This window comes from Phascolarctos cinereus, unplaced genomic scaffold, assembly GCF_003287225.1.
Source record: "Phascolarctos cinereus isolate Bilbo 61053 unplaced genomic scaffold, phaCin_HiC Scaffold_726;HRSCAF=1367, whole genome shotgun sequence".
Classification (NCBI taxonomy): Eukaryota; Metazoa; Chordata; class Mammalia; order Diprotodontia; family Phascolarctidae; genus Phascolarctos; species Phascolarctos cinereus.
Window position 1 is genome coordinate 380948801 of NW_027556098.1, and position 24778 is coordinate 380973578.

The 24778-nt window shown below is 40.7% G+C and overlaps 1 protein-coding gene across 4 annotated transcripts; it reads right to left on the bottom strand.

Annotated features, from left to right (window-relative positions):
* Positions 1–4018: 4018 nt before the first annotated feature.
* OTUD3 (OTU deubiquitinase 3) lies at positions 4019–24529 on the bottom strand. Of its 4 annotated transcripts, none has more exons than XM_020973161.2 (8): positions 24172–24529; positions 18700–18848; positions 17251–17363; positions 15629–15751; positions 14112–14237; positions 13391–13487; positions 12381–12586; positions 4019–9528 (listed from the first exon to the last, which is right to left on the bottom strand). In XM_020973161.2, exons 1-8 carry the CDS (start codon positions 24381–24383, stop codon positions 9352–9354), a joined length of 1203 nt encoding a protein of 400 aa, XP_020828820.1. In that variant the 5' UTR covers positions 24384–24529; the 3' UTR covers positions 4019–9351. The 4 variants fall into 4 exon arrangements, with proteins under 4 accessions (XP_020828820.1, XP_020828817.1, XP_020828819.1 ...); XM_020973158.2 differs by having other exon boundaries at positions 14112–14243; positions 15620–15751; XM_020973160.2 differs by having other exon boundaries at positions 14112–14243; positions 24172–24528.
* Positions 24530–24778: the final 249 nt, after the last annotated feature.

Sequence of the window (24778 nt, forward strand, 5' to 3'; positions counted from 1 at the left end):
GGATACCAACTTTGTTTCCCATTCTTTTCTACTACAAAAAGTACTGCTATAAATATTGTGGTGTAAATGGGGCCCTTTCTCTTTGTCACTGACCTTCTTGGAGTATGTTTGGCAATAGTTTCTCTGGGTCAAAGAGGTGGATGTTTTTGTCATTTTCTTCACATATTCCAAACTGCTTTCCAGTATGATTGAATCAATTCACAGATCCACTATCTGTGCATTAATACGTTGACCATTTCTATCTAAAGTCAGTTTGTTGGATATGAGGTAAAGGTCTAGAATTGTTGATTTGTGTCTCTTAATAATTATCCGGGGCATTATTTCATATGCTTGTTAATTTTTTTCAATTCTTTTGAGGATACTTTGTTCCTATCCTTTGTTAGCTGCTCATATAACTTGGATGAGGCCCTTATCAGAGATATTTGATACAAATTTTTTTTGTATTCAAACATTTCTTATCCTCGCTGCATTAAAGGTATTCAATTCCCGTACTTTTCCTTTCTATCTAATCCTTGTTGGGTTAATCTACCCCTACCACATCTGTGAATGTGCCTGATCTCTTTTTTGTGGCATGAGCTTTCATATTCAGGCCGTATCATCCATTCTGAGCTTATTACAATATATGATATCGGCTGTTGGTCAGCCCCAGTGAAGTATGAGGCGAGGTGATCTTGCTGAGAGACAAAGAGGAGAGGCCGCTACAGACAGTTTAAGAAGAGACACCCGAAACCATAGTTTTGATGAGGAGGAAGCGTAGTACGAGGATCAAGCAGGGAAGGGTGAGAGGATTGTCGTGAAGCAGGGAAAGCCCAGTTAAACACGGACAACACATCTGTCGCAAAGCCCAGTTAATATAAGCTGTGCGATTCCCCCCAAGAGCATTCAGCAACAACCGAGCAAGCATGAAGGCAGACCGCGAGAGAGATCCAGGATTAGTGTTTAGAGAGGGATGAGAAGTGGCAGATTAACGGGGCAGAGACAGAGTCAACTTTGTGGTGGTTTCCATTATGCCAGTAGAGACTCCCTAACCCGACTGAATGCTGCAGAGTTATTCTGCAGAGTATAGAATGTCGTCTGTTTCTTCTGACAGGCATGACTGATAACATACAAAGCACCTAACCCTCCTTCTTCTGATTCCTATATTTGAGCTCCTTAAGGACACCTACTATAGACTGCCCTGTAATTTTTTTTTTAACTTTTCACATTAAATCCAGATGAAAAAGCGTTTGATCAGGTACCTGTTATTCATTGCGCACATCTTTAGTAGACTGCCACGCCAGGATTGTGCTCCTGGTCCTGTTCTACTCAACATTTTTTAAACACAAATCACTCTACTGTCTCTAAGGATGACATGTAACCTCCTCCATTTGGAACCCCAACCCACCTTTCCAGACCGTTCACACATGCTGCATTCCATTCAAAATGGCCTACTCACTGTTCCTTCCTCTGAGTCTCTGCTTAGGCTGATCCCCATACCTGGAATGCTTTCCCATCTCACTTCTGACTCTTGAAACCACTAGATCCCTTCAGAGCACAAATTAAGTGCCACTTCCAACATGAGACTTTTATATCAAGAAAAGTCCTGAGGAACATTTCCCTGCTCCCCACCCCCGACTAAAAAATTTTCTTTTTACTTTGCATTTCCTTTGTGTTTTGTATTTCCTTATTTGTCTACATGAGAGACAGTGTGACACTGAGAAGAGCACTGGATTGAGAATCTGATTCCTTAGAGACAGTAGTACCACGGTGCTCAGCTATAGAGCATCACCAGGACAACATTTGTGTTGAAAAAGATGGGGTTTTGTATCATCTTAAGCCACTGGGGAAAATTAAGAGACTTCTAATGCACTTAATGCCAAATGCAAACCACCATCAGCATTATCCCTTCTATTCAATTCTAGGCCTGACTCGTTGTCTATTTGCAGCCTGTATCCCAAAGATATAGGAATCGATGTATTAACTCAATGGATTGGCCATCCAACTCCATGTCATAGTCTGATCAATAGGAATTTTTCATCCAGTTGCCTTTTCCTGACTGGTGGTAAGCTGAGCTCTCGGGGGAGTAGCAGGGCACAGTGGAAAAGTGCTGGCTCTGGAGTGGGAATACCTGGGTTCCAATGCCACATCATCTATACAATCTTTAGCAAACCACTTAACCTCCCTGGGACTCAGTTTCTTCATATGTAAAATGAAGGCTGTGAACAAAATGGTCTGTGAGGTCCCTCTCAGCTCCAGAGCTGTGATCCTTCCTAGCAATGTCTGTGGATAATTACGGGATTCCCTAGATGGCCCTGTAATCTTTTGGGGGTTTGATGAAATCAGAACAATATCAGTGGCAAATAAGAGCATCTCCAGCACCTTCTTGTGGACCTGCCACAAGACAACCTTCCTAAAAGAGCTAAAACTAAGAAAGGTATTAACCAGGAAATACGCTCAACATAGATGTCCATCAGTGTCAGGATCTGCATAAAATTCAAACAAAATAATTTCCAATTGATAGAGATGTTAATCCAAATGCTATTTTCAGATTACACTATTTTAATTAATTCAAGCCTGATCAGTGCTTAAAAGTCCACAGCAACATTAAAGAGGTCAACTTAATCAACACCAAAAAAAACAAATTGTCAAAGCTGTGACATGCAGCTTGACAGGCAACCCACTGAATGAATCCTTCAACGTATGCATCTTAGATAGGTGTTACAGATGCACAGTGAGCTGGACCCAGAATCAGGGAGGAGGAGGTAGGAGGAGACGGGATTCGATAGTATCTAGGAAACTGTGCATTGCTTTCAATGATCCCAAACTACCTGCTGGTGCAAAAAGCCCCTCTGGTACTTGTTCCCAGTGGCCTTCAATGGTATCACACAGCTACAAATCATGGAACACCACGAACTGAGAAGAATTAAAATGGCAACCCAAAAGGCAATGGAAAGATTAATGATGATTATTAAGCAACTAGCATGTTACTAATGATTGTGAGAAGTATAAAAAGATATTATAAAGGACATACATGACCAGAAAAGAAGGTTAAGGATGTTCACAATAACAAGAATGAAACAACAGATGGACAGCCAAAACAGTACACTAATTCCACAAAATTTTAAGAGAACAAAAGGAAAATCTCTGGTACGTTCAATAAACCCTTTACGTATGATTTAAAGGTAATACAGACTAGAACAGCGCAGAATAAAAAGACACTGAAGAAGTCATGCATCAGTGGAAGAAATAGCCACACCAAAGTATAACCGCAGATTCCCCAAAATGCCAAAATTGTTTTTATATGTATAAGAATTTACCATGGAACTCCTACATTAGGAGTGAAAGAAAGGCTAAGAGTGCTGGTTGTATTACTCTGTGAAGTGACTTCACACTCGAATTTTCACCTTTTTTTTTCCCAAGGTAATCATTAGCAACTTAGAAAGAGAGAGATATATAAGCACTCCATCTTTTTTCCATTTGAATATTAATCTTTGGCAGCATCACAAATTACTCACCCAGAACAAGCATTATCTCAGACCTAGAGGTGATAAATTCTGTGTTCTTGACCATAAAAGGACATCTGCATACTTACTGGCAGCACTACTCTGAGTAACTTAAGGATTATTTGGAGGGAGGAAAGAAGGTCATTTGACTGCCACAACCATTTATTTTAGCCCAGGTTAAAAGTTGTCTCAAGTTCATTCTCCAAATGGATACAGAGTTGGACCCCAAAAGTAGTATGGCATATGCACCCATTTTTCACATATGATTTTGGTTTGGTGAAAATAAAGTCAAACATTGTGGCCCTATTCTTTACAGCGATGGGGTGGTACAGAATACTACATATAAGATCATACACTTTTTGCATACACTGGTTGGTTTTGCTGCACTGCTTTTGTTTTTGTTTTTTTATTTGCATATTGGGAAGTGTAGGTGATTAAAATGTATTTTTAAAAAAGAAAAGAAAGCCAAGAGTGCCAACAGCCACACACCAGCCATCCTCAGTCTCACTCACTCACAAAATGTGGTCACACATTGGTAAAACAACTTTAAAGTTGGTTTTTAATCTAGATTTCATCAGAATACAAAACTCCATTTTCATAGATAAAGCGGCACATCTTTGCAGCTTCTATTGCACCAAGAATTTAAAATTAAGAACACAAAACAGAAACATTTGGTTTGAAAACACTGCAAATAGCCAAGTACAGTACTTTGGTAAATCAAAAATTAAAAAGACTTATATTGACAGAATTTTTAAAAAAACAACACTTTGGGGTATAAACTACAGACATTAGACTCTAGGACACATTTCTCATCATCAATTTCCATAGATAAGGCAAGACTTGCTAAGTCTATGGATCATGACCCCATGGAGGTCTTAAATATCTCCAAACTGAAGCTAGAACAAGTGTAGTGCAATCTGACAAAAGAGAAGGCCCCTCGTACATTGACACACATTCACACCCTTCATAAAAGGCATGGTAGTATACCAGCACCGCAGCTGCAGACTCAAGGGCAGGCAGGCTTGACATGACAATTCACCTCTCTCCTTTCTTTCTTTTATGTGAATATATGGCTGTTGAAGTATACCAGATTGATAGCCAGGGAAACCAGATGCCCTTTAATCCACAGAAAAAGGGGAAGTAAAGGCAGAACAACATAAGGGTCATACCCAAACACTTCCATGTCAGAAGCTCTAACAAAGAGAGCAGCCAGAGGAACAAACAGTAGTTCGGTCTCCATGTCCAAGTTCAAATCATTGTAAGGAAATCCGACAAGTAATCTTTCGCATATTCCCTAACGAGGACTGGCATCACACCTGCCAATCCACTTCATGTGGACCACAGAATCATCATTAAGTGGTAACTTACCTTGCACTCCTACCAACCCTGATGAGAGTCAGGTAATGGGGGCAAGGGGTGGGGGGGGGGGGTTCTGCATCACTGGTGTATCTGGCTTAAAAGAAATTTACTGTATAGAAATTTATGCTTTTGGAAATAAGTTTCAAAAATTAGTACCCACACTACTAAATATCTAAACAGAAACATCCAGGAAACAGACACGGCATACATCTCTCATATGGCTCTCTCCTCAAGATATACATTTTGAGATAGAGAACAGTATTTACACTTTGTGACTTACTGTCAATATTATGATGTTCTCAGAAAATTGCCATCTTTCATTTGAACATGATTTTAAAGGGATTCTGATCATTTTCAGCATTAGGCAGCATGGTGCTATAGAAAGAGTGCTGGTTTGGAAGTCAACAGACCTGGGTTCAAATCCTGCCTCTGACAATTATCAGCTATGTGACCATGAGCAAGCCACTTCCCTTTTCTAAGCCTCAGGTTCCACATCTATAAAATGGGGGTAACACTTGCACTACCAATCTCACAGGGTTGCTTTGGGAAAACTACTTTGTTACAGTATTACGTAAATGTGAGTTATTATCATCACAACTTGGGGACAAAACTTAAAATTTTAGAATAGTCAACTTAAAAAATGTATTTTCAACTTTGTAGGAAGACATCTCCCTATAAAAAGTGATGTCTATTAATCAATGATGCCATCCATATAAACATAACTGTATGAACCTCTCTGATTTTGAATATCTACTCCGAAGTCTGAGATGAATAACACTAGGAAATAACTAAGACCAACAATATACAGGCAAATTGTATAGTTTCTGTAGTTAAAAGCTTTGAAATGACTAGTGCCCTGAGGCCAAAATGTGCATACCTGTACTTCTACTCCACAAAACGAGGACAGACTAAGACTATATATGCAATGAACTGCACTATTTGTCTCTAGAAGGATCTAGCTGGCAAGCATGCTTTTCTGAGGTTGTTTCTGCCCCAGAACACACATCTGAATTTCTTTACTTCCTGCTTTGAAAATGATCAAAAGTTTCATTAGAATTGAGCATTTCAGGAACAGTAAACTGAGATCACTGTTGTCAACCCAATAAAACTCAGGCAAGGCCTAGGGAGGGTTCCCCTAAACTAGAAAAACTGCAGCAGTGGAATCAAGATCTACGATTAGTTGAAAAGGGATGTCAGGGCATATTTACAATGGGAGCTTGCTGAATGCCCAACACAGCCCATTTAACTCATTCACAAAAGGTTCAATTGCACTTTCACAGGCAAAGCCTTCCCTACAGTATCATTAGCAGAGCATTAGAAATTACCTACATTCCGGCTTCTCCTGAGCCCAGGTCTAGCTGCTCCACAAGAGAGGTCCCACAATGCAAACCTTTGATGCCAAGAGAGCTATGGAAATGTTTTCTGTGCTTATGGAAGAAACTCTAGATGGTCCTCAACTAGCAGTTTTGAGTTTTATTTTTGCCACAACTTCCTCACCCAGAGATCATACCTGAAAGCATAGATTCAATGTGTCAAAAGAGTATTATGCTTACACACACACACACACACACACACACACACACACAGAGAGAAAATAGAATTCCACAATCCATTCTGGTAGCTTCTATGAGTACTAAATATAATTGCTCTGACTCACACATTTCTCTCTGGTTCAGCTGCCACCAATGAGGATTTTTCCCCTCCCACCCTAATATGAAAAATTCTTTTAAAACTTTTACAAATGTAGTGCTACTAACTAAACTACCACAGAGCTTCTGAGGGCTCCCTTCTTTTCTCTGCAGTAAGAGCATTCAGGGATAATTCCACTGAACACTAAATATCTCCCAGTGACATGAAAGTTAAGCACAGATTCAATCTCTAATCATGATTCAAATGGGTGACCCTGGCTAGGCTGGCAGCCACCAATAAGTGGTCTTAGCAGATATTCAAAATATAGAGCTTTCCAAATTGAGGCTGCATACTAATGTCAAGGTCCTATCAAGAGACATACATAGATTCCATTTATCCTGCTTTATGGGAAACTCAGGCAATAAATTCTTAAATCAAATCTTAAGCTAAAAGATGCCTAAGATAAAAATCCATATTCCCAATTCCTAAAAATTAGCACTTAAACAGTACCAATTTACAACTGAAGAAGTGAGAGAAAACAATAAAACAAATCACTGAAGCAGCTAGTTGATGAACTGAGCCACTGTCATTTAATCCCAGAAATTTTATGGATTATAAATTACCCAATCCCAGAAACAAGAAGATATGACAAAATAAATGTCCTTTAATCTTTATAGTGCCTCCCAAATTCCTAGAGACAGACATGCTCCTCTTGACCACTAACAGTGACCAATGAAGCAAAGAGGTAGTTTCCTCCAATATTTCCTACAATGGGTCCCTTCAGTTACCTCTCATTAAAAATTCTCCTGAATTTCACGTTCACGTCACTCTTCTTGTTCTTTCTGATGGGGCCCACTCTCCTCTGTCAGCTGTCACACAGGAGCACAAACCCAACAGAACAGAAAGACAGCTCATTCAGAAAAAGCTTGGTCCCAATTAGGAATGTGTCCAGATGAACACCAACAGAGTAACCAACCCTAAATTCTGTTTATAAAAGTGTTCAGGAACACTCAAAGCTAGCTCTCAAAGACAAAAGGAATCTCTTGCTTAAATAACGGAGACTATCTCAATCAAGGGATTCTACAATATGCAGAAGGAAAAAAGCTATTGACCAGTAGGCATGGTCTGTCTCCACCCAGCTGTTTAAGAAACCTGATAAATATTACAATCTGCACTCTGGAAAACTCCCAAACCACAATGTCCTGGGAACAATCACAGGAAATGTTAATGTTCCAATCAAAAGGTCATCAAAATAGAGAGAAAAAAAAATCAAAACACATCATTCAAACCAAAGAAAGCATAGATGCTGCTGCTAAAAAGATAATTCCATGAATCCAGGGCCAGCCCAGACAACAGTATCTATACAATTCAAATACTGCTTTTATAGGTCTCCCTTACGGGAATCTTTACAACTGGGGTAAACTTTTTTTTTTAATGGGAAACCAGTTCATAATATAACTTACGACTCATCAATTACTGTTTTCACACAAACCAGTCGAAATTTGAAGATTAGACACCATATACACAGATATTCCCAGATAGAAAAGTTTTCCTTCACACAAGCTAAGAATCCTGAGAAAACATGCTCAAATTGCTCGAGCCTTGCTATGCAATTTCAGAATTAGACTTATAGTTTAAGGACCTTAGCCGAGATACCTGTTCTGACCCATGATCCACAATGACAATGCAGTGAGCTCTTTGTACTATCAAAATCCCAAGAATGAGAAATAAGTTCATTATTACAAGGAATTTGATTTCCATGACACTAAAGAAATTTTAATTCATGGATCAACACAGTTAAGTTCCCCTGACATCTTTGATAGCAGCTTTCCAAATCTAAAATAGAGGGGAAGAAATCTGAGATGTTTAAAATATCAACTTGGGGGAAAAAGACAAAAACAAAAATCATTCTTCCTAACATATATGGTTCTCCCTTTATAAAAACAGTCCTACACATAAAGAATCCCTTTGAAGGCAGGTTCTTCTCAGACATTGGGTCAGGAAAATCCTTGACCTCCCCTTCATTATTATGAAAGAGAAGAAAATCCTGTTCCAGTCATGTCCAAAGTTCCAGAAATGTTTTGTAAACAATAAGGCAATCTTTTCCATTTCAAAGAAATGGGTACCAATAAATCTACAATTCTGCTTTTTCTTCCTTCCCTCTTTAACAGTCAGAAGCATTAGCTAGCATATGGCTTGAGTACAACTAGACATGAAAAGCACCTGGTCCAGGTTGAAACTCAAAATCCAGGAGGGGGAGAAATCTAAATTATTCGATTTTCACCCTTACTATAGGCCCCATCTGCCCCTATATTATACAGCTTTGGAAAAACAGTTCCTGAATTTTTGTCTATACAATGCGGATCAGAAGAAAATAAAAGAAATCTAAACTTGTTCCTGAGTTGGAGATCATTTGCAAACTACCCTGTATATTAATGTCTGTACATAAACCAGGGAAAGAAAAAAGGCTTGTCATTCTAAATTTGAAACTACTAACTTGAATTAATTTGTGAACAAGACGGCAAAACTCACCCCAAACATTAAGGAAAGAGTCCATAACCACTGAACTCATTGTCAGGGAGAGCAGAGCTACACTTAAAATGTTCCACTGACCTAATTAACCATTCCTAAGTTCTTGAGTTTTACAGAAGGTAATTTTTACTGCACGTGTGGTCAAAACAACAACAAAAAAGAACACATCACTAATGAAATGCTAAATTAAAAAGAGCTAGGGACAAACTAATATTTTTGAATATCTTTTGTAAGTGTTTTCCTTTCTTTTCTTTTTTTTAAATGATGGCCTTATCATAAAGTTCAGTCTATTTCCTATTAAGCAATCCATTTTCCATCAGCTTATCGTTTTAGAAGACACCAAGAGCAGTCAAATGTTGAGAGCAGCAAAGGTCTTCACCAAGGTGACCTGTGCACTAGCATCTGCCTCGCTGCGATTGTTGTCAGGGTTGTTACTCCTGTTCTCCTGGGCTCTCTGGCGGTGTCGTTCCTCCTGGCGCTTCTTCTTCTCCAGGCGCTGCTGCTCTCTCTTTTGTTTATTTGTTACCTGAAAGAAAAGACTGTCCATATCAGTGCAAGCACGTCTGACACAGACAGCTGCTGCCTCTAGGAAAGGAAAAACAGCAGGTGCGTGCAACCTCCCCCCTCAACACACACACACACACACACACACACACACACACACACACACACACACACACACACACACACACACTTTTTAGCTTTTCCGTAGGAACTCAGAAAACTTTCAACAGTACCAGAGATAACCTGATTACCAATTTTAAGTCCACCTCCCAGTCGAAATATAAGAAAACAAAATAATTAATTTCAATCTCCATTCTCTAGTTTTCCCTTCATGAGTCAATATTCAAAAAGAGTTATATTACTTCTCAAATTATCTAATAACCTGAAAAATGCAAATTAAAATAATTTTAAGGGAATCTCACACCCATTTTTCTTAAAAACTGCTAAAGACAATAAAATTCAATGTTAGTGGTACTATTGCGGAAATGGGCACCCTATTAAAATGTTGACAAACTGTGAAATGATGCAAGCTTTTTGGAGAGCATCTGTTAAGCATTAAGCGCCTACTAGGTCCCAGTTACTCTACTAGGCAGGAAAGATACAAAAACAAAAATGAAACCATTCAGACCCTCGAGGAGCTTACATTCTATCAGAAGAGAATAAGTCTGATAGGAAATAGATATGTAAAATTAAATACCACGGCACTAATAACTGGGGCGCAGCAGAGGCAGCAAGGCCTATATAGAAAGGGACACCTGAGTTAAACTTTAAAGGAAAATGAGGAATTGGAGAAGTGGAGGTAAAGGGGTAAGGAGTGGAGGTGAAGGAGTGTGAGGTATAGAAAGAAGGCTAAAACATAACAGTACAGGAAGGGGAATGATGAATCAAGCTACAAAGGTAGTTTGGAGGTAGGTTATGAAAGACTTAAGGAGTCTGTATTTGATCCTAAAGGGATGCCACTGGAGTAAACTGGGAAAGAGAATGGCATGGCCAGACCTGTGCTTGAGGACTACTGACTTGGCAGCTGTGTGGAAGATGGCCTGGAGAGAGGAGAGACGTGAGGCAGGGAAACTCCTGTAATAGTACAGGGAAGAAAGGATGAGGGTCTGGACTAATGTAGGTGCTTTGTGAGTGGAGGAAAGGGGACAGAGGTTGTAGAAGCAGAATTGACGAGACTTAACAACTGACTGGTGATGTGGGAGGAAGGAGAGAAGGGAATTCAAGATTACAAGCCTGGGCACCTGAAAGCAGGGGGTCCTTCACGGAACGGAAAAATTCAGAGGAGGTGTGAATTTGGAGGGGAAAAGTAAGTTCTGCTTTGAACATGCTGAATTTGAGATGCCTACAAGACATCCTGTACGAAATGCCCAACAGGCATTTATTTGGTAATGAAGGATGGGAGCTTGAAAGAGCAAAAGGTCTAGATGTATAGCTCTAAGAGGAAACTTTATTAAGATGAAAACTAAACCTGTCAGTGCTGATGAGGTCATCATATTAGTAAAAGTCATAAAACTGACATCTTTTGACCCAGCAATCATATTGCCGGGACTATATCCTAAGAATGCTATTAAAAGAGGAAAAAAACCTTCAACAAAAGTATTTTTTTTGTACAAAGGTATTTTCTGTACAAAAGTATTCATAGTTACTTTTCTGTAATAGCAGAAAACAAGAAACCCATACATCCAACAACTAAAGAATGGCTGAATTTATAGTATATCAATGTAACAATATTATTGTGCCACAAAAAATAACAAATATTAAAATAAAAAACAAATATAAATAATACAGAACAAAGTTAGCATAATTAAAAGAACATACACATTGATGATTATATTAAAAAGGATAACAAAACTTTTAAGTACACAAAAGAGATTAGAAAAGACATAGAACTATTATCATATTATTGTCAATATTTTTAATCAAAATATAAACAATACAGATTCTATAGTATTATTTGGAATTTAGTGCCAAATAGTTTCATTTGTATTTTTGGTGAACACAAATGGCGATTTCGCACGCACCTCTCCCCCCCCCACCCCAAAGAAGTACCTAATCAGAGTCCAGGCCAAACAGGTTAGCCTACCACAAAACCCAGTAAATTGGACACAGTAAGCACCTTAATTTTTCATTTTCACTCATTTGCCATTCAAAATATAACATACTACATGACAAGTTCCTTTCCATTAATCTAACGACAAGGAAAGTCTCTATGTGTGACCTTATCTTGTGCTACTTTGGATCACAAGATCTTTTTTTTTTTTAAGTAAATCTGAATATTTAAAATGAATCCCAGTAATTGTATCAAATTTCATATTTAGTCCAGAAAAACAGATTGGGTAAAAACAGTAACTCTTTTCAAATTACCTAGTGTGTTGTCACATGAAAGAAGAGTTATTATTCCTTTATTATTCTATGTAGCCCCAGAGGGCATAATTAGAACTAAAGGATGGATCAGCTTAAGGAGAACTTCCTAATAATCAGAACTGTCCAAAAGTGGAATGGACTATCTTAGTGCATCTCCTTCATCAGAAATACTCTAGTGGAGACTGATGACCAAATGTCAGGGAAGCTGTAGAGCAATGGTGTCAAACTCAAATAGAATAGGATCCCTGTGGCCACTAAGAAAACCACAAATTAACATTATTTATGTTGTATTGTATTTTTATTTTGTTAAACACTTCCCAATTACATTTTAATCTGCTATAGCCCCTCAGTTTGACACCTCTGCTGTGGCGGAAGGTACTTGTGCAGTAAAAACTTGTTAATAAGGGTAGATAGAATTCCTTTGGGGTTCCTTCCAACTGAGTCTTCAATTCCAAATAACTTTAATAAACAGCATCCCACCATCACCCTTTCCACACCCCTCATATATACCTTGAGGGGCTGGCTTTTACTTGTTTTGATTTCTCCAACAGGACTGCTTTGTGTTTTATTGTTTTCATTTCCACTTTCACTTAAGCCTTGATTTCCAAAGATTCTGTTACCACTGCCGCCCTCCTCCCATATGGAGCCACGCTGTTTCTGAGCTCTGCCACAGATCTCTGGTTTCTCCTCTGCCTCATCCAAAGAAAGGTATTGTGCTGAAATAAATTGAGAACCCAAGATGTTAAAAGAATACAGCTGCCATGTTAAATGACTCCAGGGCTAATTGAGTCCCTAGCACATTATCATTTAGGAAGCCAGCTTTCCTGAGGTATTCTGCTAGCAAGCCACAAATATCAATTGATCACAGCAGGAAATAAAGAACCCCAACAGGCTGAAAGACTTTAGGTAAGTGGACACAAACACACACACAAAAAACCTGATGCTCTTTCCCATGATCAGCCTCCATACAAATTAAGTAAGGTGCTTCAGCTTTCAACATAAGTTTTTGAGAACATGTCCTCATTTTCATTTAACTCCTTAAAGAAAGTATATTGCCAGAGTCACAAAATCTAAGATACAGTAACTGCACCCTTTGGAGTAGATATAATAATATATATATGGAGTATATAAAACTAAGTAAAAATATGACAAACACAAGTACCTGGAAAACTACGTGGCTGAAGATAAATGATGGGGTAATATTAGACCTTTCATCTCTGCAGCCCTAGTAAAGATCTACAGTTCAAGATGATAAGAGATTTTAAAAGCTATCATTTGATAGACGTTGGTGATTTAGATAACATGGCAGATTCCAAATAGTATAATTAGGTACTCTGTCCTTGCCCTCTATTTTAATTGGAATGGTTCTCACAACTATGAAGCAAAAGAACTCTACCTAGAGGAGTTAATGCTAACAAAAGCTATGATGTCCATAGTTTGAGAGCAGAGGAATATAGACCTCACTTTCCATTAATGCTAATTCATTTTGCAGGTTTATAAACAGTATATTATCTACTTACGGTTTCTTTTCCCCTGGTTCATCTGTACCATCGCAAGTATTGCAGATTCAATATTGTAATTCTCAGCTTCCAAGTTCTGTACTATTAAATTAACATCCTACCCAAAAAACAGAAAGATGGGTCAATATCCTATTTACATGGCCCTATCCAATTTCATTGCAGCAACTTAATAAAATATGGCATTTGCCCTCGTTAAAGATATCTATATACTTTACTCATCATAAAGAACTCCTTCATTCCAACAATACAGAGCATTACCTTACAATATGTACCTAGAGTGATCAATTAAGCCTTTCAGATAACTCTGGGGCACAGCTAAATACTAGTTTAGTTTCCTACTTTTAATGTAAAAAGTTCCCTTTTAGTAGTTTTTTTTCCCAATACTCAGCATTAATTTTAAAAAACCCATATATGCTATTTTTATAATGAGAACAATACCAGGCAAATCTACAAAATGAAAAGGAAATAAATAAGTAGTGTTCATTAAAGTTGAAAAAAAAATCCTATCATATATAATTAGCCAGTGTAGCTCAGTAAGTACAGTATCATCAGGCAGGAATCAGAATTCTCGTGAAACTATCTGGGCACAAGTGGCACACCTTTATCCCAGAGAGTGGTGGGTCTTCTCAGCAGTACCAACACTGCACACTACAGTCAACAGGAGCTATGTCCTTTCACTAACACTGCTTACAGAGTAGTTTTCTACTATGTAGATACTAACTGAACATCCAGTTGCATTACAAACTTTCTGTACGGCATCTTCTACTTCATCTTTCAAGTCATCTTCAAAGTCATCCTCCTTTGGCTTAATCTTCTCTCTCTTGTTTGAGTCATCTTTATTAAGCATCTGAAACTAAAAATATTTCAATTTGGAGACAAGAATCACGGACTAGACTTACTGTCTCTTTCCTGTCTTCATTAGAGGCAGTTCTGATCTCAAAGAAAATAAAATGCATGAAAGAAAAATGATGAAAAACATACTAAGATATTTCAAGACCACTTAAATACAATAGCAATAAGTGGGTGGGCCAACATTTCATTCAGGCAAGGAGACTAAGATGACAACCCCCCCAAAAAAAAAGATATCTAAGTGCAGCCACCACATTAAGTGTTTCTGCTTAACTGTTTTTCTTTGTTACAATGAGGGAGGAGGTGTTTTCTTCCAAAAGCAACCGTGATGTACAGACAGAAGGCCTCAATATAAAAAGGCATCTAAGACAACTGGGGGGAGGGGGAGGGGGCAAGGCAATGGGGATTAAGTGACTTGCCTAGGGTCACACAGCTACTGAGTGTCTGAGGCTGGACTGAACTCAGATCCTCCTGACTCCCAGACCAGTGGTATATATCCATCCAGCTGCCCCCTAAAACACTTACTGAACTGTCTTAGATGTGGAGCAGCATCAGCCCAGTCTACACTAAACAGATAACATCCATAGCTATTCTTTATGATCCTGGAAACCACATTGATAGTAATTGTTTAACACTAGAGACAAACATCTCCCAGTGAAATGCTAGAAGCAACAACAGAAGAAACCATCCCCACCCCTAACCCCCTCTGCACAGCCTTAGCCCTGAACTATTGCAACAAGAGAGGACTCGTCTACTTTTATATATTGTTTAAAGACAGATGATGGGCTAAAACCACCAGCACATATCTTTCATCTGGCTCCCTGGGTTTTGACTAAAAATCAACAAGTCAAGATCTAATATCATTGCCACTCTAGTTGATCAACCCTAGCTGACCAGAATTTTATCTAACCTCACATACCTAATTCCATAATGATGTCCCTATCACACTCAGTTAATACCAAGTTCAATTTCCATAATCACAAAAAACAATCCACTCCTGGGTCCCTAAAGCCCTTCATGTACCTAATTCACCCATAAGTGGCATCATGCCTTAGTCTGTAAGGAAGAAAAGGAGGTACTGAGTCATCATCTCTGCCTCTAGTCTATATTGGGAATCTGGCAAGGAAAATGCTACTTCATACAAAAATCAAAGGTGAAAGCAAAAGAATAAGTGATTGAGTGAAAACTTCAGTGAAAGGAGACCAGCTTAAGTACCAACTGCTTCTACAAGAAGCAGAAAGAAGTCTGGCGAGAAAATATCCCCTGCTTCATCTACCTGAGCTGCATGAGAAACAAACCAACCCTGCAGCTCCCTCAAGCTAGCTCTCCATCAAACATCCATAGTAGCTACTGAACTCCAAGGGTACCCTCTGCTCAGACCATGCTCACGTCTGTCTGAAGATGGGCAGGAGCTTCTGAATTATCATTGATCCTCCGAACGCTGTCATAGTGCTCTCCGTAGCGATACGCAATGTGCAGCTCCCTGACGTTGGCTTTGTCTGTACCACGAATCTGAAAGCAAAGCAGGAAGAGAAGCTTGCAGCAACACACGCAGAAACCGTGTTCCACGCCCAATAACCCTTCCGGCGACACTGCTTTTCTATGAGGGAAGAAGGCCCAATATGCCTGTAGGAATTACCTTGCAAAGGCCACAAGAACTTCACAGTGTGTATGGCCTTTAGAAACAGAAACCAAGCTGGCTTTCAATTACTGATTATGCCATCCATACCCTCTGACCCAGAGATCCCGCTGCTAGGCATATACTCCAAAGTGGTCAATGGAAGAAGGAAAACGTACCAGATACCAGAACGTCTCCAAATCGCCAGTCTCTAACACTGCATTAGACGGCAAGCATTTAATCAACGTCTGCTGAACTGAAGCTTCTGAGCTGTACGCTCCTGGTCAGGCCCCAACCTGAAGAGCCTGAGCTTCCACACCTTTAAAATGAGGCTAATACCGGCACCACCCACCTCCAAGGGAGCTGGAAGGAGAATGGTTCTACAAATCCTAAAGAACAGCAGAGACTGGACTGTCTGATACAAATGTGAGGGACGATTCTTATCAAAGGTATTCGTTTTTAGAAAAATGTATCTTTTTCAGTGTACAGACAGCCTTCCCTTTTTCCTACTCACAATAAAAAACAACACAGAACCGGAATTCCATACACTATTAGGCACAGTGAGGTGGTACAACGGAAAGAGTACTGGGCCTAGAGTGCACTCAGACAACCTGCCAGATGGCTGAGCCTGAGCGAGTCACAGTCTGCTTCAGGTTCCTGTAAAATGGGCATAACAGCAGCACCGATCTCCCAGGAGCAAGTAAGAGAATAATTACAAAGTGGTCAGCACAGTGTCTGGCACATAGCAAGCACTAGATAAATGTTACCTGTGGTTACAATCTCTATGTACCCCAATTCAGAACTGTAATAAAGGAATGCTTCCCCTTAAAGTCCTCACTTCTAAAAATCCTCTTTAAAATTCTCAAATAGATTTCTGAAACAGCACTTCTAAAATACTATAGGTGGTATGGCTCTCTCTGTTCCCAGAGAACTAATTACGTTATTCCAACACTCCTGGGCGTGATAGGTCTTAAAGTATGCTTAACCCAAAGCAGACACTTAATAAATACTTGCCGGTTGATTAACCTCCTATAAACTCCAGTGAATCAGTGCGTGATTTTATGATGTTACAATTCCATTCCTGTGCACAACTATATTACCTCTCAATGGCATTCACATTAATTACTGCAAGTTTTTCCACGATAAAGCCACCAACTACATTTCTGGTCACGTTACTTAAGACCCCAGGACAAGTCATTTGACCACTCACTGCTTTAGACAACTCTAAGATAAAAAGTTACAAAGAAGGGGCTTCCCCGGGTTGAGGGAATTTTCTCATCTGAGAGTTCCCTATACCAATGGAATCACAGATCCAGTCCCTCTCATCCACTTAAAGAAGCCCAAAAGTTATTTATGAATGACTTTGCTGAGAATTCTCTACTAAATGACTTACCTGCCACAAAGGGGCATTAAGCTGATGAATAACAACATTCATTTGATGATTTCTTGCAAAGGCTACAATTGCATCGTTTCCAGCAAAAGTGCCAGGTTTTGCCAAACTGGCAACTAAATGAAAATGGGAGAAAAATGAAGGCTTCAGGAGAGAATGCTCAAAATGCAAACAAAGCTTTGGCAAACATTCTGCCACACACAAAGACAAGGAGGAGCATACAGGGCTCATCATAAATGGCTACAGATAAAGTACATTTCTAGCGAGAAATAGCTACATCAACTGTGGATGCCTTTGCCTGAAATTCTTACAGAAAAGCTGGGAGATTCGATGTAGTCATAAAAAGATGGTGACCTCTAAAAAAGAACTAGGGAATCAGACTTAAGAGTTACAGGTTCCCTAGCAAGGGCTAGACTGAGATTGAAGTCTTGAAACCACTAAGCTATGTGGTATCCACAGAGAAGCGGAATTCACAAGTCATTTTTAAAATGCTAACTCATTTTATCTTCTTCTAGACTCATTGCAAAGTGTTAAAATCATAATATAATGGAATAATTCTTACAATAATATTCAAAGAAAGGATTATTTTCCTCAATATTCAGGAGTATTCCACTCTTGGAAAAAAAAAAGTGACATATTTAAATAAATGTCTTATAATTTTCCAAGACATATGTAAGGACTGGCTTCCAAACCTTTAATCTGACACAGATGGCAGATGTACAGATTCAGAATTCTCTCATCTCTGCTATAACACAGTCTTTCCCTCAGTCATTTCATTTTCATTCCTATATGCCTCCAAAGGACTACTAGGCATGTTCAGTAGCATTTTTTTCTAAAAACCGTTTCCTAATCTATATGTAAGTTTTTCAGGAAATTAAATAATTGAAAGCTCCTACTCTCCTTAGGGCCCCAACACCCAACTCAACAAATTACTCTAACAACATTCAGAATGCAATTCACATTTGCAAAGGTACAAACTCATTTTGTAAAATGCATATAATTTGGCTAAACATTGCTCCACTGATCTGTGTAGAAAATGATCTGAGAATCTTGCCTAAGATATGTCAGTCTAATGTGTAAGAACCAAAACATTCCAACAAAACTATGGCAATCTCCTCAGAATAAAGGGAGCTCAAACACCACGGCCCTGAGTTGTAAAGGAACTGAGCTGAACTCCAGCACAGCGACAGGTTTACAGCATAACCTTGGGTAAGTCGCCGCCTCTCAGAGGCTCAGTTACAGAGCGGGCTCTGTAAAAGAAGGGGGTTGGGATAAACGATCTCTAAGATCCCTTTCAGTTCTAAATAGATCTTATGAGGGACTACTGAAGTTCACTAAACACTACTAACTGTTCACTTAAAGAATCACTTTGTGACAATATAGTGGAAGTTGCTAATAAGTTTCATTCCCTAGTGCATTTCTCCAAGAGGACATAGTATCCCGCCGACCTACCATGTTTCTCAAAGGGAATATCATCCTCCACAAAAGGTTCAAAGTCATCCCGCTGTCTTATCATATAGTCAACAGTCTCCTGTCTGTGTCTGAGATGGTTTCGTGAATGTCCCTCTAACTGATCCCCAAGAGCTCGGAACAGGCAATTGCTGCAAGGAAAGAAGCTCTGGTTAACAATATTTTAATTTTAATAAAGGAAGAAAAAATAATTAACAAACTGATTCTTATCAAATAAAAGCCTCCAAGGCACCAGACAATAACTACTCATTTACATAGTCCTTATAGGTTTGCAAACCGCTTTCCTCACAGAAGCCCACAGTAGACAACACAAGCATTATCACTTCCATTTCACATAAGAGGAAACTGAGCTCAAGGAGGTTCAATAATCCACCCAACGTCACTCAGGTAATAAGTGTCAGAACCTTGATTTCAGAGCATTATCTTTTTTTTTTTTACTACAAACCCACTGCTCTTTGCATTACACCATATTGTCATAAATACTCACAAGTAGATCTATGGAAAGACTCAGGTCTTTACCCACTCAGGGTAAATATGTACAAGGAGAAGAAGTGCCCATACTGCCTTCATAGATTCCCTCACATTTATCTCATGCTCTAAGGCTTACAATCCTTTGAAGTACAAAGTACAAATATTATTCTTTGCATTTTATGGAGGAAAAAAGTAATGCTCAGAGAAGTAAAGAATTTGCCTGCAGGCACACAGCTACCAAACGGGAAAGGAGAATTTGATCTACTAGCTCCAAAGGCAGTGATCTTTCCACTACAATAGTAACACTCTCTCCGTCTTCCCTATCCACTGAGAAGGCAAGAAAAACAAAACCCATTACAGATACATGTAGTCAAGCAAAACAAATTTCCACATTAGCCATGTTCAAAATAAAATTAAAAAAAAAAAGAAAGAAGAAAATATATTTCAATCTGCACTCAAGTCCATCAGCTCTGTACCTGGAAGTAGAGAACATGTTTCATCAAGAGTACTTTCAAATTTCAGTTGGCCATTGTAATTTTGTTCAGAGCTCCTCAATCTTTAAGAGAACAGTATCTACTTAAGAAAGCATGGCAAAGTCAGAAAAGCTCTGAACCAGGAGCACAAGACCTCTGTTCTTGTCCCCATTTACTAGCTATACAATCCTGGAAAAACCACTTAATCCCTCTGGGCCTAGGTTGCCTTATCGGTAAAATAAGGATAATGCTTTACCCTATAAAGATAGAGGCCTAGACCAGATGACTTTTGAAGTCCCTTCCAGACCCAAGATCTAGGATTTTCCCATATCACCTTAGAAATAGATAGTCTACATGGCAATCCACATCCACTGCCCTCTTTCTGAACCAAGTTTCACTAGAGGTTCAGTGATACAGCTATCTCATTACTCATTTTAGATGTGTTCCTTAGCTAAAGGAGTCTGTCCAGCCAAGCAGCTTGAGAGACAAAAGCTCTCACATCTGGTCAGATAGTGGAGATAGTGGAGAAACCTATGCAAAGAACATTCATTGAACAAACAACACTATTATGAAATGGAACGTCTTTTTTCCCCCGACTCCTCACCAATCACCTGGGGATCAATAACACTTACTCTTGTCAAAAGAAAACCACTCACCTTGGTCACCACAGTTTCCAAATCTAGACGACTCCATCTGAGCTTTCAGATCTCTGAAAGATTGATCTATTTTCCAATCGTATCACTGACAAAAAGGCCCAGTACTATTAAGATCCAAACAAGACAGGAACAAACCTCAGCACTGGGAAGTGCTGACAGTGAGTGGAATTATGCCATTCTGAAGCCTAACAATGGCACAGTCTTACTCCAAACTGCTTATTTTTCTACATCACCAGAAAAAAACAACTTGGAAAGACTGATCACCCCAACAAGTCATGATTCCAGAGGCCTATTGAAATATACTACCAACCTCCTGAGAGAGAGGCAATGGCTTCATGTGAGAAGATTGAGATATGTTATTTTTGGACATGGTCAATATGGGAATTTGTTTTGCTTTACTATACATTTTTTATAACAGGTTTTTTTTTCTTTCTTTCTCAATGCGGGGGGGAGAGGCAGAAGGAAGTCAGAGAATGCAGATTTTCATTGATTTTTTTAAAAACAACTTTTTTGTAAAGACACTAACTAACCCATGCCCAAGCATCATAAAATCCCAAACTGCCAGCAAAGTCAGAACTAGAGGTAGGCAAGATAAGTAAATGAAAAGGTAAGGGAAAGTGTTTAGGTAAATTTTTTCATATGACTTTAAGATTTTCTAAATAAATTCAAAATAAATATTCAAAATATTTATTCTAAATATTCTAAGTACATATTTCTAAATAAATTTTAATGCTAGCTGTTATGTCAATTCAGCAATGGCTCAAAGTCTCCAAGGGGTGGCAACATACAAAATACAACTGTCAGATCCGGCCTAGGATCCACAGTCAGCTCTGGCTGCTCTCCCTTACTATCCCATCACCATCTATGCCCACTGGAAGTCATGGCTTTCATGTAGATGTTACCTTCGGTTGCACAATTTTATGAATCACAACAAAGTCTAAAAATATTCAAAGCAGCAACTGGTTTTTCTATATTCTGAATTTTTTTCCTCGGGTGATAGCCAGAGGGTGCTCGAAAGTAGAAATCAATAAGCCATTAAATCAGTGCCACAAAACAATTTATGCTAACACCTGTTACTTGCCCAAGGGAATACTCATATGGTGATGGAACCTATCCTTGACTCTAAGGCAACCACTGGCAGAGCCCACAGGATGACCACAAGCCCTATAACTAAACAGAATAGGAGTTTCTTGAAAGCAGGGGGTGTTTCACTTTTGTCTCTGTCTTTTTTTCCCCAGAATACTGCACAGTGCCTTGCACAGTAGGCATTTAATAATGGGTAGAGGGTTGGGAGAGCAAATCAGGGACGACCTCATTGAAGAGATGGTGTTTAGGCTGATAAGTAGGATATCAAGAGACAAAGAGGGATGAGAGAATGGAATATGAACAAAGACAAGGAAGGAAGAAAAGGGAGTCTTTCTCAGAGAACAGCCCAGTCTAGCTGGCTGGAAAGGTAGTTTGGGGTTACACCACCAAAAGCCTTGGATGCCAGGTGGCAGTATGAACCACAAGCTCCTTTCTTCACCTTTGAGACAAGGTACATGAGCCCTGTTTCCACTGAATGTTCTTCTCTTCCATTCCATCCTTCTTGCACTCCTATATCCTCAGCACCTGGGAGAAGAGGAGAAAGATTCTGCCAAGACCTTTCCTGTTCCTACTCTATTCTTCCTTCTCAAAGGACATGCTATGTTCCCAAGCCCCCTCCTCTGTGTCTCTCCCTGCCTTCCAGAGGCTTCTTGCCCTGCTCCCTGTCCCCCCACCCATTACCCCTGAGCCCTGTAACCCTATCCCCTTCCATCATATGAGCCCTTGTGCCTGCATTTCTTCTTTTCTTGCCTTCTCTCCCACTGCCCCCAATGCCCCAACTCTCAACTCCTTAACCACTCTCCACCTATTTCTCCCCTATCCTCTCTCCCCCTAAGAGACTAGATCAAGCCCTGGACCAGAAAGCAAAAGACAGACCTAACTAAACTTAGTGCCTGGCTCTGATACTTAACAATTGTGAGTACATTATCAGTAATCTCACTTCTCTAGGCCTCAGCCTTCCCACCTATAAACATGATGACCCATACAATGAGGAAAGCCACGGGTACAACTAGGATCCCTTTTCCCCCACAGATGTTACTGCTGGCTACCCGTTCCTTTCTCCATGGACAATCCTACTACTCTAAAGTCATCCATCCCGTCATCTAGAGTCCTTTCTTCCATCTGCCTTTGTTCTTACTAATGCCCCATCCTTCCTAACTCAACTCCCTAGTGCACTCTCACTCATTCTGTCCCTGTTTCCTGGGGCTCACCTCACCCAGCCAATCCAATTTAATAAGCAAAGTTCAGAGAACAGGCCTTAGAATTAGGAAGACCTGGGTTCAAATCCCCACCTGTGGCATATATTGGTGTGACTCTAGGCAAATCACCTAAACGTTTCAGTGTTCCAAGCAATTCTAAGCTGACAGAGAAAGCCCATTACAGGGCAAAGTGCTGGATTTTGAGTCAGTGGAACTGTATCTGAATCCATTTACTACCGGTATAATTTTTTGCAAGCTATTCAACCTCTCTGGGTCTCAGTTTTCCCATCTGTAAAATGAAGGGGTTGACTTAGGTGACCCTAAGGTCCCTTCAAGCTCTAAAGCTAAGGTGCTAAGGTGAAAAATAAGTTTAAAAGGATTTTCCTACACCGATGAAATCACAAGTTTCTGACAAAAACAATAACAAAGCCCAAATCAGGCAAGGTGAACACCAAAACAAAAATCAACCAGTCTTTGCCCTCAAGGAGCTTACAGTCTATAGCTCCTGTACCCCTAACCCCTGGGGATCCAGAAAGGAAGAGGAAGCGCGCGCGCACACACACACACACACCCATCCAATCTCCAAATCTCAACATATAAACCCCAGTGTGGCATTCCAAAGCCTTCACCCTCTGGCTCTAACTCAATCTCTCCAGCCTTATTATACATTACTCCTCCTCTCAAACTCCATGGTCCAAACCGCCCTTCTTACTGTTCCTGGTCTGGATACTACCTCTCCCATCTCCTGGCCTTTGCTCCAGCACTCCTCCGTGACAGGAATGCTCTCCCTCCTCATGACTTCCTTGGCTTCCTTCAAAACTCATGGTAAATCCCACTTTCTGAAAGAAGCTTTCTGGGACGTGCTGTTTCCTCTGGGACTCACCTGCAATTCACCTTAAGTATACATTCCATACATATATGGTTGTTTTCGTGCTGTCTATCAAATTAGATGGTGGGCTCCAGGAGTCCTTATATAAGAACAACTTTTGTCGTAGTAGCTGTTGCTTTTGTCTGTCTTTGTATCTCTAGCGCTTAGCAAAGGGCCAGACATACATTTACACAGTTAAGTGTTTAAGCAATGCCAGTAGACAGATTACCGAAGTCTAGCCAGATAGTAAGCTCCTGGAGGGCAAAATCTGTTTGGTTCAGTTCGGTGTGTGTCCCCTGCTAGTGAGCATAACAGCTATCATTTACATAGCGCTTTAAGGTTAGCAAAGCGCTTGTCTCATTTGACGTGCACACACATACACAGACACATAGACGCGCGCACGTACACACACACCCCCAACCCTGGGAGGAAGGTGCCCCATTTAACAGATGAGGAAACTGAGAAAGGTTAAGCGACTGCACTTGAAGGTGCTTCATAAACGCTTGCAGACTGACTGCTGCCTCCTCACCTCTGCACCTGTTCACGTCTCCAGCTCGCACCTCCGCACCCCCATCTCCCCTGGTCCTCGGACTACGCGCATCCTCCCGGTCCTGGCAGCGCGCGCCTCCCCCATGCCCTCCTCCCACCGGTCGGGCCCCGGCGCGCGCCGCCTCCCCGCCCCCTCCCCCATCCATCCTCACCCGTCGCCCGGCACCTCGCGCAGCTTGAGCCCCAGGGCCTGCAGCTGGTTGGCGAAACTGACGAACTCCTCCTCGCCGCCGGCGCCGGGCTCCGTCCGGTTCCGCCGCTCCTTGGCCAGGGCTCTCCGAGCCGCGCGCTCGTCCCGCTTCCGCTCCGCCTCGGCCTTCCGGCCGCTGCCCGGCCGGCTCTTCACCGCTTGCTTTCGGGACATGACCCAGCCCCTGGCCCAGGCGCCGGGCCAGGGAGACGACGCCCCGAGCGCAGCTGACGAGGCAAGGCAGGCGGCGGCTGCAGCGGCAGCGGCGCCGGGGCAACAGCAGAGCAGCTTCTGCGCTTGCGCCGCGTCCCTCGAGCCTCTTGCCTGGCAGCGGCTTCCAGCAGCCCCTGTCACGTGGCCCAGCGCAAAGGTTCCTCAGAGAGGAGACAGAGAGCTGGGGCGAGCTAGAGCGGCCCCACAGGGCTGTGTGGTGTTCGGTCCGCCCCCTAGCGAGGAAGGTGGTGCTCCGAGGGAGGCAGAGGGCGTGGGGACAGTGTTTTCTAGCAGGGAGGAGTCTTAAAGATGATCTATTCCAACCCTTGCATTCTTTATAGATGAGGTGGATGGAT

Excerpts from the sequence above, each read along its gene's own strand:
- OTUD3 (XM_020973158.2), bottom strand. The coding sequence starts at position 24,383 with ATGTCCCGAAAGCAAGCGGTGAAGAGCCGGCCGGGCAGCGGCCGGAAG. Across the intron at positions 13,488-14,111 it reads GTAATGCAACTGGATGTTCA|GATGTTAATTTAATAGTACA; the intron begins GTTAGTATCTAC and ends TTTTTTGGGTAG. Across the intron at positions 9,529-12,380 it reads GTAAAAGCCAGCCCCTCAAG|GTAACAAATAAACAAAAGAG; the intron begins GTATATATGAGG and ends CTTTTCTTTCAG.